At 36.5% G+C, this 15798-nt stretch overlaps 1 protein-coding gene and 1 long non-coding RNA gene across 4 annotated transcripts; one reads left to right on the top strand and one right to left on the bottom strand.

The window, feature by feature from the left end:
• The first annotated feature begins 1026 nt into the window (after positions 1–1026).
• On the top strand, positions 1027–6452 carry cdo1 (cysteine dioxygenase, type I). Its single transcript, XM_017468737.3, has 5 exons — positions 1027–1241; positions 2333–2410; positions 3259–3416; positions 3790–3959; positions 5433–6452. Exons 1-5 carry the CDS (start codon positions 1072–1074, stop codon positions 5460–5462), a joined length of 606 nt encoding a protein of 201 aa, XP_017324226.1. The 5' UTR covers positions 1027–1071; the 3' UTR covers positions 5463–6452.
• Positions 6453–6792: 340 nt separating this feature from the next.
• LOC128632851 (uncharacterized) lies at positions 6793–15798 on the bottom strand. 3 transcript variants are annotated; one of them, XR_008396459.1, is made up of 4 exons: positions 15412–15798; positions 9991–10723; positions 8885–8970; positions 6793–8254 (listed from the first exon to the last, which is right to left on the bottom strand). It is a non-coding gene; the product is annotated as an uncharacterized LOC128632851 (long non-coding RNA). The 3 variants fall into 3 exon arrangements; XR_008396458.1 differs by lacking the exon at positions 8885–8970 and having other exon boundaries at positions 15412–15791; XR_008396457.1 differs by having other exon boundaries at positions 8232–8970; positions 15412–15791.

Below are 15798 nucleotides of genomic sequence, written 5' to 3' on the forward strand. Positions count from 1 at the left end.
ATAAATGGGGAGACGCTGTGGATTATTTCATAAGAAGACAGGGGCAAAGTGGTTTAATCGGTGAAGGGGATTAAAGATGATTTTAGAAATCAAAGCGTGTATTTGCTAATTCTTCCTCAGGCAGCAGGGGTCGCAAATTAGTAGCAGCTGGGAGCACAATGCTAGTCAGTGAGCAGTGCAGCTTTCATTGTATTGACCTTGTGTGTCCACGTGATGGAGCAAGAAGGCTGTTTTGAACTGAGTCTTTGATTAAGAATCGAAGCACTTCACTACGCAGTAGTAGAGCTAGACATCATTTTGGATGACCCTTGGAAAAGCACAGCATCTTTATGTAGGTTCATTCTCTTTTTTTAAAGAGTAGCATATAAGTGACATTTTCAGAAGCTGTACATGTTTTGTAAATAACCCTACTGTCATTTGCACACTGGCTGCTTACACTTGCAAGGAGTAAAATAAAAATGTTTATTTATTTAAAAATCCTTTTAGGATGCGTTTGTCGTCGGGTGAAGTCCTTCGAAAATAGCACAATATCTTTGTTAATCTGTATCTATTGATTTTAAGAAATGAAATGCGTACCCTGGTTCACTGCTTCATGTTTTAAAACGTTTGAATGTTGTTGTTGTTGTTTTTATTGTTGTTTTAATCATCTTACAGTGTGCTTTGTTTTACGTTTACGTTTCTATGTAAATGAGGCCTAGGGCAACAACATGTTCCTTTTTCTTTTATGGCTCATAGTTGAACTGAAGCCCAGTTCGACTATAAGAACGTGTGGCAGGACTATACCAAATGCACCAAAATGAGGTTTCGGCTAAAATAAATAAAGTTAAACGAGCGTTGCAATTTTTCTTGCCGTCGTATCTTTCAGTTACAAACGTAAAAAGACCTAACTTCCACTTACTACCTTTGAGTAGTTTATTTTTGTGCTATTTTTGGCGGTTTAAAAATCGACGTTTATCGAACTCCCCCCTCTAAAACAGAGTGGTACAGTCCATTGAGTTGGACCTAAATCTATATAACGTTAGACGAGCAGATTAAGTGCGACTTGGGATCTCGGAGACAGAAGCTGGAAAGATGGAGCACACTGAAATGGTCAAGCCAGAGACGCTGGAGGATCTGATTAAAATTCTCCACCAGATTTTCGAAAGTGACAGTGTCAATATTGAGGAGGTGCAGAGTATTATGGAGTCATACGAAAGTAAACCACAGGAATGGAAGAAATTTGCAAAATTTGACCAATACAGGTACAGATTATTATTATTATTATTATTATTATTATTATTGGCAATTTCCCGAATTATTTTGGAGAAAGTTTTTTTTTTAAGTGGAACTATGGATTAAAAAATAGTTAATACCGTTAGATCTGTTTATTTGGTACTTTTTCTTGTTTATTTGGTACTTTTTTCTTCTTTTTGTTTTCTTCTTTTGTTAAAATGTTTATCTGTGCTTGCCACGTTGGCCATGTTTGGAAAATGCTATTACATGGTGGCCTCAAGTTGCTGAGTGTTTTGAAAGGATGAAGGTTGGCTTGTGAAGGGTGGGAAGGAGGCCACCAATCACAGGCCAGAGTCCAGCACACACCCGAAAATTGCCACAGAAAGAAACACTGCTGCAATATCTGTAACCCGAGGATCGTTCCACCAATAGCGCCTTCTGAAACTGTAGCTCGGTTACACACACACACACACACACACACATATATATATATAAAGACATGCATGGTAGGCTGATTGGCATGTCCAAAGTGTCCGTAGTGCATGAATGGGTGTGTGAATGTGTATGTGAGTGTGCCCTGTGATGGATTGGCACCCCGCCTTGTGCATATATACAAACATACACACACACACACACACAGAGCAAGTTGATCTTCTCCTGCAAATATCCTTCTAATAACTGCATTTGAATTTATGCAATGAAAATTATGTCCAATAAATCCAAAATATACAAAAATGTGTCCTCGTAATAGAACTAAATATTAATTTGATTATGTTGTTGTATTCATAACTTCAGTTCCTTAAGTCGTGCACATATAAGTACATTCACACAGTTGATCTGCTTTATTTTGTGCCATAAAATAGAGTTTAAAAAAATTCCACAACCTTTTTATTCACAACTTCTCATTAGAATTAGACACGAGACATGAAAGTCCACTCAGCTGATGATTTGATTTGAATAAAAACTGACAGAGCTGATGATTTGAAATAACAAATTTAACAAATGTTTAAAAAAAAAAAAAGTAACAAATCTTTCAGTTTGAATCTAGATTAACTGAACAAGTCAAATCTGTCTCAATCATATGAAACTAACAGAATGATATCATGATGTGTCTGTTTAGGTATACCAGGAATCTTGTCGATGAGGGCAATGGCAAATTCAACCTTATGATTCTATGTTGGGGTGAAGGGCATGGCAGGTAATGTGTTAATGATAATGTAAATATGAAATATTAATACACATGAGCTGAGCTAAATTCATACAACTGTTTATATCAGTTTTCAGGCTATAATTATCCTCTTGACTTGAAGCCTCTTGAAATCGAGCTCACATAAATACTGTAGGGAATGTCTGGCATACTTTTTGTACTTACAGTTTGATTAATTGTGATCTTTAGATTCATTTATAAATGGTCAGCTGCATCAGTAATTAAAAAAAATACTAAGATTAAATGCTTGAAGATCTAAATCCTCAAGATTGAATGAACATAATCAACACTGTAAGCACAGTTGAATGAACACCAAGAATCTTCAACCTGTAAGGGTTAAAAGGTGTTAACTTTAGGTGTTCATTCAGCTGTGCTGATGTTGCTGTGTAGCCGATTGGAGACACGTAAATTGCTATTGGACTTCAACAGTCTTGAAATCCATGCGTAGTAACGTCGTTAATGGAAAGGACACATTGATAAGCATAATTCATGACTCAGACCCCAATATGGTTCAGCAAGATTTATCTTTATTAATCACTTTTTTTTTTGCTTTAAACGGTTATAAAACTTAACGATTATTACAAGATTATTAACCCAATACAGAAATGTCATGTGCTTAATTCAATCACTGTGTGACAATGAAATGACAGATTTCCATTAAATATGTGTCATTATTCTGTTTTACTGTACTGTTATGTATTGACTGTACTGTAAAGGTTAATTATATTTACAAATGCAAGAAATAAATCTGCACTTAAGTTGAGCTTAATAGCAGTTACAGTAAACGATAATATGTATTGTATGTTTCTGAGTGTGTCTGTGCTCTGTGCTACTTGCAGTAGTATCCATGACCATACAGACTCACACTGCTTCATGAAGCTCTTGCAAGGCCAGCTGAAAGAGACTCTGTTCGAATGGCCTGACAGTAAAGGGCATGGAGACATGGTCCAGAAATCTCAGCGCATCTTGCAGGAAAACCAGTGTGCTTATATTAATGGTAAGATTGCGTGATCAGACTGAATAAAGGATCATTTTTAAAGCAGCACATATTTTCTTAATTATCTGTTCACCTCTGGTTAATAATTTATTAACACTGATTATGGGAGATTTGAGATAAAACACTTATTGAAGAAAGGTCATAGGGTGTATCCTTTTTTGCTAAGAGGGCACATATTTTCTACTTTGCTGCTTCACTTGTCTGTACTTGTAAATGTGCTAGAAGGGTGCAGGTGGGATCTTAGTTAGAGTACGAATTGCAAGATTGAGGGTATAAATAGCCTGATTTCAAATAAAGGTTTACTGTCATGAAACATGCCTTCGTGTGAATGTTTTGGCTTGAATTGTACCACCAGAATGTCTATGTGTTGCAGATTCCATTGGCCTTCACCGGGTAGAAAACGTCAGTCACACGGAATGTGCAGCCAGCTTGCACTTGTACAGCCCTCCTTTCCAGTATTGTCAGACATTTGACCAGAGAACAGGACATAAGAACACAGTCAAAATGACATTCTGGAGTAAATTTGGCAAGAAGACACCATTTGTAAGTCTATATGTTACAAATGTCTTGACAAAAGTCCAGCCCGGGATAGCCAGAACCCTGATTCAGCAGTAAAGAATCAAGAAATAAACCATGAAAGTGTGTTTGTTAGCGATTGAATCATGGGTAAGGGTGTTCTTGCATAACAACAGGGTGTTCTTGGATATTCTTATTTAAAATATTCACAATAAACAATTCTTAAACCACACAATGTAGTTTGTTGACAGTAAGCTTTGGATGCAAAGCGGCATACTGAGTAAAGATAACAAGCCAAAGTCATACGATTAAAGCCTTAGTAATTATAGCGAGTTAAATGAGGTAGAATGCTAAACTCTGCAGTGCTGTAATTACAGGACTGTTCTGGCCTGCTTTCCTGTTTTCAGAGGGGTTTAAGAAAGCGATAGCACTTTGTACAGAGTGTAGGATGGGTACAGAATCCAATCCAATGTGTTATTAAGCAATAAAGGTAAACACCTAGGTGCTATCAGTGCCAGGAAGTCTGACAAAATGTACGTTTTACAGAGGATAAAGATAAAGAAATTCAGCCCTGATTGAAGTTTGTGGATGTGTTATTGTTTATTTATATGGCTAATAAAACTGGATTGATTTATCACCTCATAAAACTTATCTACTTATGCATCCAGTGGTCATTAAATGTTCTTTTATTTATATCTGTCTAGAGCTTTATAATCCCCATCAATATATTTGTTTCGTTACCAGTGGAGAAATCTTAATGAACTAAAGAGTTGAGTTGAAACAGTTTTAAAAAATAGTGTTTAGGGGTTTCTGAGTTTTTCTCTTCCATACAGATATCTGATATGTGTTCTTGTTTACTACAGACACTCATTTTCATAAGTAGGGTTAAAGCAGGATCTTCTAGTCACTTGCTGCCATGAAAGGCTGTAGTTAAGGTTAATTTAATTTAAGACAGTGAATTGGTGGTTTCTTTTTCCCAGCGCTTTTTTTTTCTCGTATTCACAGAGACTCCAGTGATTAAGAACATCTATGTATCCCCTCAGGTGTATATATACTGTATGTCCAAGTCTCAGAAGTAGAGATCTGGGAGTATTTAGGGAATGAACTACTTGCACATGCATCTATTTAGTAATATTCAGATGATAGAATTGTGAAGATGTGATGGTTCCTCTGGCAAAGCATTTTTTTTTAAACATGTGCAAGCTTGCTCTCTGAGTTCTAGCAACACCAGATGGGGGGGTACCTACAGGGGATCTGTTTCAGCTTTGGCAAATACTGTGGACTTATCTTCTATTCAAGAGTTACATAAGTTCACCTTGACCAAACTGCTGTCTGGCCAAGCACATTGCAAAATCACTCCTGTGATAAGATAGTGATGAGAGGGGAGGAAAACACTGCTTACGTCACCACTACTTGTTTTTTCACACGTTTTAATTGTAGTGATTTTAACAGAAAGTGACCTTATTTTGTCGACTTAGACTTTTTTCTTTTCTTTTGCAGGAAACTACAGTCTCACAAGAAAATAACTGAGAATGGGAAAGACAACTTCACAAATTAAAGCATGATTAAAACAGCAAAGGTGACATCATTATTTTTTTTTGTAATACAAAAATAATGATTTGATACTTTTTGGTAAATTTGCAAAGGACGTTTGGAATAGGGACTCGATAATTCAAGAGGTTTTGTTATGACCCAGTGTAAGCTTGGCAAATGTTGCTGAACACATTTTAAGGGGTCTGAATAGCAGACTGTGGCTGGACTGCCTCAGCAATCTGTTCTTTGTTCACTAGGTTTGAGAAAAGTCCTTCCTAACAGCATTCCTAAGCGTCTGTGACCTGTATAATCATACTTTTGTACTGTTACTAGGCCTGAAATTGTTTTGCCTAAACATGTAATTTATGCGAAAAAGGTATTTTAATTTTTTTGCATTGTGGTCACAAAAAAGTCATTACCTAAAAAGCTGTTCATAGATTTATAATACCTTTATGTAAAATGGAGCACTTTCTTTTATTGATGTGTTAATTTCGATGTAAACTGGCATGGTTTATGACTTCCACATTGTAACATTAACCCCTTAAGTAGTCTAATGACTTGCATGTATTTTGCATGAATTTATTTTTTTATACATTTCATTGTCAGTAAATTACATATGGAACATCTGATGTTAGGAGGAACAAAAATGGTAGTAATTGTGCTTAGTATTTTAAGCCTAAGTGTCTTATTTAAAATTAAAATGAAGTCTTACATAACAGTGATTTTGTAGGTAAAAGTAGAGTAAGAATTTAGTTACCACAGTGAATGATACATGTTTTTCTATAAATAACGATACAGTTGAGGAATTTATAGGTTTCAATGGTTTGAACAGCAGATTTCTAGCAGCACTGCTTATTCCACCAGCCACACATTAGATGATGAAAAAGTTTTGCTCTAACTGTACAACATTAAATAATATTTCTGTGAAATGTTTCCAATCATCTTTGTCTGTCCTGTATAATAAATTCTTTGGTGCTAATATCCTGATTTGGAGTCAGTATCACTGTCTTTTTAGTTCATTTAATTTTGACAAACAATTACTTTACATTTTGGTTCATATGTGTGATAGGCAGAGGAGTGTTGTAGCTACTAATCTTTTAACACAGTTGCTTAATAATTTTACAAATATATTTTGAGGCTTTAAATTCCCGAAGCACATTTATTATCTTTCAGAGATGACAAATGAGTTGAATGGGTATATATGAAAATGAGTATAAAAGGTCTTTTTAAAGAGTCTGTTCTGAAATAGCAGTTCATCAGAAAATAATGTATTACACAGTTTCGAGGAAAGGGAATAAAAGGACATATCAGAATTAAGGATTTCAAGTCCAAGTTCAAGTAGGCTTTATTGTCATTCCTCTCATGACAGACCACTGTAATGTTGGGAAAGTAATATAGTTCCCCCAGAATCACAGTGCAATACTGAGACAATGAAACAAAAAACATAAACATGCAAAGATAAGAAGATCAGTACAGAGACAGACAGTGCAAAGATAATCAATACAACAATTGCAAACAATAGACTGTCCACTAAACAAACTATTCTATAAACAATACACTGAACACTACAGAAACCCAAATTGATTCACAGTAAAATTCTCGAAAAAGTAAACAGTCCTTAACAGCAGTAGGAACATGTAAAGTGACTTGCGCATGGGATTACTATGTCTCTTGTAAAGTTGCTGTGTGTGTGTCTGTATGTGTCTGTGTGTGTATGTGTATACAGTGAGTGAAATAAATATTAGACGCGTCAAAAAAAATTCTGTATATACATTTCCAATGAGGTTATTCCCAGGAAATTTCTACCAGACATCAGTATTAACTCAAGAAATCTGGAAATATAACTAATTCACAACTTTAAAGTCCATAAATAAAGTTATGTGTAATAAAGTGGGATGACTCAGGAAAAAGTATTGAACACGCTAAGAAAAAGCAGTTCTCCAAGACAAGTTAAGGCAAGGAACCAGCCAAAGTCCGTAAGTAATTATACCTCCTATCTGTGCAAATTAATATCAGCTGGGTTAGTAAATTGATGGTCTAAAAAAAGGCTTTTCGTTACCAAGGTGTCACACAAGAAAGCAAAAGCAAAGAGCTCTCCCAAGACCTTCACACCCTTATTGTTGCAAAAACATATTGATGGAATCGGATACAGACGTATTTCAAATCTTTTGAATCTTCCAGTAAACACCGTTGGGGCCATTATCCGCAAGTGGAAGAAACATCACTCCGTCATCAACCGGCCACGCACAGGAGCTCCTCGCAAGATTTCTGACCAGGGAGTCAGAAGAATAGTCAGAAGAGTAGCCCAAGAGCCAATGACCACTAGGAAAGAGCTCCAGAAACACTTGGAGGCAGCAAATACCATCGTCACAGAGAAAACAATAGGCAATGCACTCCACCGCCATGCCCTCTAAACACACACTCACCCCGCAGACTCTGTTACTAAAGAAAAGGTATGTCGAAACTCGTTTAAAGTTTGCTACAACTCATTTGGACAAGACAATGAAATACTGGGAGAGTGTAGTCTCTTTTTGGCTGTCATGTTTGGAGAAGAAATTGCACACTACACCAATAGTGAAGTTTGGAGGTGGAGGCATCATGGTGTGGGGCTGTTTTTCATCGCATGGTACTGGCAGACTTCATATAATTGAAGGAACGATGAATGGAGCCCTTTACTGGATGATTCTTGAGAAGAATCTGCTGCCATCCACCAGGATGATGAAGATGAGACGTGGGTGGACCTTCCAGCAGGACAACGATCCAAAGCATACAACAAAGGAAACTCCCAACTGGTTTCAGACCAAAAAAAATCAAGACGTTAGAAAGGCCCAGTCAGTCACCTGAGTTGAATCCAATTGAACAATATTTAAAGACAATATGTTTAGAAGAATGGGCCCAAATCACAATAAAATAAAAGACAATTAAAAAAAAAAAATCTCTTTTGTTAGAAAATCTTTTGTTAAAAAAAAATCACAAAAATACTCTGCTCTCATGGATATCAAACAATTGCAAACAAAACACAGGTTTAAAAAAAAAAATCTTCGTGAAATATAGGTGTACAACAATTATTGGCACGCCTATGAAATCATGATAAAAAAAAATATATTTGAAGCATATTCCCACTGATATTTTTTTTAAAAAATGGTACACCTGGGTGACTAGGAACAGCAAATTGTGTATATATTTATATTATTAATATACTTTTTTATTATTTAAAAAAAACCTTTTTGGTCATTAATCTATAATTTGCATACAATTATCCTTAATGATGAAGTGAAAATATGTTTTTAGAATAAATTTTTTTTTTAAATTAAAACAAATTGGGCTCGGGTGCATCCTGTTTACTTTGATTCACAGTATAACTGGAGTCCACCTGTGACAATTTCAATTGATTGGACATGACTTAGAAAGGCACACACCTGTGTATATAAGGTCCCACAATTCACAGTGCATCTCTGACCTCTGCAATCAAGTGTCAAAATGTGCTTATGAGTAGCATGTGTAGCTTGACAGAGAGAGAGAGAGAGAGAGAGAGAGAGAGAGAGAGAGAGAGAGAGAGAGAGAGAGAGACTATAAGGTATCCTTATTATCATGTAATAGTAAAAGAAATTGTACACTGCGTGTAGCCTGCAGGCAGGTACTCCGGCAAAACTAGTTATCACAGCATAACTAAAAGGGAGAGACAGAAGGTAACAGAGACATGAGGGAGCCCGGCCATAAAATGGCCGGCCACTCCATCATCAACAAACCTGACTGAACACATGACAGCATGACAGTTTCCAAATATCCCATTCAACACAATACTCAGCCTAGATATAAACAATGATACCCAAACACTAATTGGAAGGCTGTTCTATAACTGTGGGGCTTTGTAAGGGAAAGCTCATCCCCCTGCTACTGCCTTCACTACATTCAGACAGCAAGACCTTACAATAATCCAACCAAGAGGTAATAAAAGCATGAACGAGCTTTTCTGCATCGTGTAGTGACATTATATTATATTTCTTATCTTAGCAATATTTCTGAGATGAAAGAAGGCTATCCTACTCTAACAATATTATCTACCTGGACCTAGTATGACTAGTTCTCTCTTGTCAGAATTAAGTAGACGGAAATTTATGGTAGCGTGATTAACCAGAAATTACTCCTGAATAAAAGTACAAAAATGTAACTCTTTAGACCAATCTCCAAGCACTACATCTAAAAATTTTTTTTAAATAAAAACCAGGCACTGCTCATCAACTGGCTAATACCATCCCTACAGTGAATCATGGTGGCAAGGATGAATTCTGCCAAATACAGAGCGGTCCTCGAAGACAGCCTCTTTCAGAGTGCACACAACCTCAAACTGGGTCAAAGATTCATCTTTCATCACAATAGTGACCTGAAGCATACAGCCAAGACATAACTGAAGTTGGCACTTCACAGACACTCCCTGTCCAATCTGATTGAGCTTGAGAGGATCTGTCAGGAAGTGTGGAAGAAACTGCCCAAAGCTAGTTGTGCAAAGTTAGTACAGACTAACCCAAGAAGAAGATTTGAGTGTGGCCCAGCTCATTAACCTTAAGAAAAGTACACCCTTGACATCAGAAGCAGTTCCCTTTAGCAGAAATAACTACGGCATTTTGCATAATTGTCCACCAGTCTCTGACATCGGCTTGCTGGAATTTTTTGACCACTCTTCAATGCAATATTCTTTCAGTTGCAAGAGGGTTTTCTTGCACGTACTGCCCATTTCAAATCTCCCCACAACATTTCAATGGGATTCAAATCCGGGCTTTGACTAGGCCAGTCCATAACCCTCCATTTATTCTTTTGGAGCCATTCCTTGGAGGATTTGCTAATCCCAGAGGCAGCAAAGCAACCCAAACTATAACATTTCCACCACCGTGCTTCACAGTTGGTATGAGGGGCTTCTCCTAAAAAGCTGTCTTTGGTCTGCGCCAAACATGTCTGCTGTTACCGTGGCCAAACAACTGTATCTTTGATTCGTCTGTCCAGAGCACATTATTCCAAAAGGCCTGGTCTTTGCCTATATGCTCATTGGCAAACTGTAGTGTTGCAAAGGCTTTTTCCTGACACGCCTCCCATGCAGGTCAAATTTGTGCAATCTCTTTCTGATTGTAGAAGCGTGCACTTTGACACCAACAGCTGTGAGGCTTATTAGCAGATTCTGTGATGAAATTTTGGAGTTCTTGGAGACTTCTTTTTGCATCAGACAATCTGCTCTTGGGCTGAATTTGCTGGGGCCGCCAGTCCTGTAAAAATTAGCAGTTGTTAGAGGGATATAAATAAGACAGGTTCCACCTGCACTCCCTAAGCAGGTTCCAATCACTGGCACCCAAATCTTCAACACCTGATTCTCATTTTATGTTTGAAGGTGTGATAAATGTAGGGGTGTACTTTTTTTCCATGTAACCGTTTTTTTTTCTTTTTTTGTAAATTTAAATTGTGAAAATGACTACAAAATATCAATTTTATGTGTCATTTCATAGAGTGTATAAACTTTATTAATAGGCACTGTTTCAAAGAGGATCAAATGATTGCTTGTCCAAATATGTCAAACAAGCCAACAATTTCCATGGGGTGTACTTATTTTTTTACATGACTATATGTGTAGATATTACTCAGAGAGGGTGTGATATACAATATTTTTCTAGATAGTTCCAAAAATAACTTAACCTAAATAGCCTGAAATAGTCCTTATGAGAGATTATTCATCCTTTTGTGATGTATAGAAAATTGGATTAAGTTGAAGAAACATGATAACCTTTTGAAAATACACAATCTCATAGATACTACACTGACAATGACTGATTAAATGAAATTGGGACAGTTGGAGCTCAAATTAGTTTGTTATTATCCATCCATCTATTTTGTGTACCACTTATCTTACACAGGGTCAAAGGGAGCCTGGAGCCTATCTCAGGGAACTTGGGGCACAAAGTGGGGCACAATCACACACAATCACACACTCACACACTACAGACAATTCAAAGATGCCAATAAGCCTACAGCACATGTCTTTGGATGGGGGAGGAAACTGGAGTACCCAGAGGAAACCCTGAAGCATGGGGAGAACACACACGCGCTGTGAACACAGGGTGAAGGTGGGATTTTAACCCCTAACCCCAGAGGTGCGAGGCAAACATGCTAAAGACTAAGCGAGTGTGCCCCGACCCCCCCCCCCCCACACACACACACAGTTTGATAATGTATATGGTTTATTGAACATATGTATGGTTGAACAACAAAAATAGGATGATCAGAAGATTGTGTTTCATGTCACATATAAACATTATTTTCTACAACAGCACTGAATAAAATCCAAGTTGCATAAGAGTCTGGAAAGTACAGCATGGAGTGTGCTGGTTTGCAGTCAGAATAAATATTTTACTAACTAAGTCAATGTTCCCAAGAACCTCGATCGAAGTTTAAGTGAACATTCAGTCACAATATATCAAACTATGGCATCACATTATCAGATGTTCTTTATACACCAAATACGCAGGGAACTGTGGGAACATTTTAAGATATATGCATTAAACCATACACACATATGACTTGTTACTTAAAAACTATACAAAACAAAGAGCAAAATCTAACACATTATAACAGCCAGAGCTCTTTTTTTTCTGAGATCTTACAGGAAATGTATTAATTTGATTGAAATATTGGCTACTGTTTATATTTATCCCACACATCTTGCAACCCCTTAAACTCTCTGCCTATAAGTGAATAATGCAAGTCTGGTTCCAATGATCTTGAGCAGCATATAAGGGGTTCCATAGTACAGCTGTACAGTTTAAATGATATATAATTGTCCATTTGTATAAGTTATTTTTGTTGATAGTTATAAATAAACATCAGTTAAGTTATATGTTATCTTCTTCTTTTTCTTTTCTTCTAGAGAGAAAGTATTTTTGTTGACATGCTGCTGCGATACACAGTGTACTTTCTACTGTGCTTCATCACTAGTTGTGTAAATACCCATCAAAGATAATTGCTATGTTTATCTACCAAGCTTTTTCATTCAGAGTTGTCTCCAAGTGAAAACCAGGTGTTCATATTACCTTTCCCATTTTTATCAGATCCTGTTACCTATGCTTTGTTTTTTACCTTCCCTATAACATTACCATTAAATTTTTTAACTAAAAACATACCACAGCATCACAGTATGACCAGAGAGTTATTTAGAACAGGGATAAATTTCTCAGTTATATTTATTTTTCAACTTCTAACTATTCCTTTCACATTGTTTATTACTTAACCACACAGAAAATGTATGATCAAGTTTTTTTGTTGTTGTTGTTGTTGTTGTTGCTGTTGTTGTTGTTGTCTGAATTTTTGACTTTGTATATTCCTGTTATATTTAATTACTGTAAATTGTAGCATTCTGTTTATAACTCAATGTTTATTTATAAACATTGAGCATATAACATAAAAGCATATAAATGCTTTTATCGATTAAGGGTAAATCAACAAATGAAAATACAAAACAAACTAAAGAAAAATGACTACATCATTAATACTTATCATATAGTAAACGTACTGTAACGACACCAAATGTTAGTGTTTTTTTGTTTTTTTTTGTCCTCGTGCTCTGATCGACAAAGTGTTCTTGGTAGAAAGAGTGCTGTGTTTTAATTTATTTGGACCTGTGGTTGTGGTATTTTGATGGATTTTGGCCATGAAATGAACTGATGTGCTGAGCTGTATGTTTGTACAGAGCGATATAATGAGTTTTGAAAAAGTTAACTTAGTACTGACTAATGCTCATAAGCAATTTAAAAAAAAAACAAAAACAAACTGTAATAATTTATGGACTCATTTCTTCTTAAGGTTTCTTCCTCATTTCTTAGGGAGGTTTTCCTTGTTACTGTCACCTCTGGCTTGCTCATCAGGGATCTTAACCTTTTTACCCCCAGTACACTCTCTAAAGCTCTATCATAGTGTTTCTACAGAACAGTACACTCTCTAAAGCTCTATCATAGTGTTTCTACAGAACAGTACAGTCTCTAAATCTCTATCAGCCTGTTTTCAGAACTACAGTCCCCTCTGAAAGAAATGGGACAGCAAAAAATGAATATGAGACGATGCATCAGAATTACAGCTTTCATTTTGTCATATTTACCTCTAGATGTGTTAAACAACTTAAAACATGTCGCCTTTTGTTTGAAGCCACCCACACAGAAAATGTATGATCAAGTTTTTGTTGTTGTTGTTGTTGTTGTTGTTGTTGTCTGAATTTTTTACTTTGTATATTCTTGTTATATTTAATTACTGTAAATTGTAGCATTCTGTTTATAACTCAGTGTTTATTTTTTAAAATGCTTTTATCAATTAAGAGTAAATCAACAAATGAAAATACAAAACAAACTAAAGAAAAATGACTACATCATTAATACTTATCATATAGTAAACGTACTGTAATGACACCAAATGTTAGTGTTTTTTTTGTTTGTTTTTTTGTCCTCGTGCTCTGATCGACTAAGTGTTCTTGGTAGAAAGAGTGCTGTGTTTTAATTTATTTGGACATGTGGTTGTGGTATTTTGATGGATTTTGGCCATGAAATGAACTGATGTGCTGAGCTGTATGTTTGTACAGAGCGATATAATGAGTTTTGAAAAAGTTAACTTAGTACTGACTAATGCTCATAAGCAATTTTTTTTAAAAAAACTGTAATAATTTATGGACTCATTTCTTCTTAAGGTTTCTTCCTCATTTCTTAGGGAGGTTTTCCTTGTTACTGTCACCTCTGGCTTGCTCATCAGGGATCTTAACCTTTTTACCCCCAGTACACTCTCTAAAGCTCTGTCATAGTGTTTCTACAGAACAGTACACTCTCTAAAGCTCTATCATAGTGTTTCTACAGAACAGTACACTCTCTAAAGCTCTATCATAGTGTTTCTACAGAACAGTACAGTCTCTAAATCTCTATCAGCCTGTTTTCAGAACTACAGTCCCCTCTGAAAGAAATGGGACAGCAATGAATATGAGACGATGCATCAGAATTACAGCTTTCATTTTGTCATATTTACATCTAGATGTGTTAAACAACTTAAAACATGTCGCCTTTTGTTTGAAGCCACCCATTTTTCAACTGATCAAAAGTATTGGAACTTGTGACTAACAGGTGTTTCTTGTTGCTCAGGTGTGCCCTGTTAAATTGATTGTATAAATTGCTCTGAATGTCAACTCTTGGTTTTGAGCCCTGGGTTTTGCCTGTGAAGAATGTGTTTGCTGTTAAAAAGGATAAACTAACATGAAGGCCATAGAGAGGTCTATGGGAGAAAAGCAAGCCATTTTGAAGCTGAGAAAAGAGGGAAAATTGATCAGCGCCATTGCACAAGCATTAGGCATAGCCAACACAACAATTTGGAATGTCCGAAAAAATTAAGAAACCACTGGTGTACTAACAACAAGACATGGAACAGGTCAGTCAAGGAAAACAACAGCAGTTGAGGACAGAAACATTGTGAGAGCTCTGAACAAAAACCCAAAAACAATAGTCAGTGACATCTCCAGCATCCTCCAAAGGGCACGGGTTAAAGGTATTCAAGAGCAGAAACAGGCCATACCACAAGATGCAAACCACTCATCAGCAGTAAGAATCAGGAAGTCAGATTGAAATTTGCAAAGAAATACAGAGATGAGCCACAAAAGTTCTGGAACCAAGATTAGCCAAGCTCAGCAAGTGATGGAAAGGCCAAAATGGAGAAAGAAAGGATTTGCTCATGATCCAAAACATACAAGCTCACTGGTCAAGCATGGTGGAGGTAATGTCATAGCTTGGGCTTACATGGCTGCTTCTGAAATGACAGAAACATTCAGTCTGCCAATTTAAAGAGAACTGTATCCAATCTAATTGGGAGGAACTTCAATTCAATAAAATTTTATTTGTATAGCGCTTTTAACAATTGACATTGTCTCAAAGCATCTTACCTCATCAGAGATAGGGCATCAGGATGGATCAGGCAGGTCCGGAGAGCAGAAAGGGTCAGGATCACTGGCATCTCCATAATATCATGTGCGGCTCCACAGAAGGAGAGAGGGAGAGGGAGGTAAAGAGAGGGAGAGATTGTTAGGTATGCTTACTATCCCATAATAGATAAGACTGTATACTTTGAGTAAAAAAAAAAAGTCTATTCATGGTAAGTTTAAGTAAACAAATGTGTTTTCAGCCTGAACTTAAACACTGAGACTGTGTCTGAGTCCGAACACTAATTGGAAGGCTGTGGGGTTTTGTAAGAGAAAGTTCTTCCCCCTGCTGTAGCCTTCACTATTTGAGGTACCAAAAGATAACCTGCACCTTTTGATCCCTGTAGACGT

This window comes from Ictalurus punctatus, chromosome 5, assembly GCF_001660625.3.
Source record: "Ictalurus punctatus breed USDA103 chromosome 5, Coco_2.0, whole genome shotgun sequence".
Classification (NCBI taxonomy): Eukaryota; Metazoa; Chordata; class Actinopteri; order Siluriformes; family Ictaluridae; genus Ictalurus; species Ictalurus punctatus.

Bases quoted from the DNA above. Each gene is read 5' to 3' on its own strand.
- cdo1 (XM_017468737.3), top strand. From the start codon at position 1,072: ATGGAGCACACTGAAATGGTCAAGCCAGAGACGCTGGAGGATCTGATT. The intron at 1,242-2,332 runs GTACAGATTATT...GTGTCTGTTTAG, and splicing joins GCAAAATTTGACCAATACAG to GTATACCAGGAATCTTGTCG. The intron at 2,411-3,258 runs GTAATGTGTTAA...TGCTACTTGCAG, and splicing joins TGGGGTGAAGGGCATGGCAG to TAGTATCCATGACCATACAG.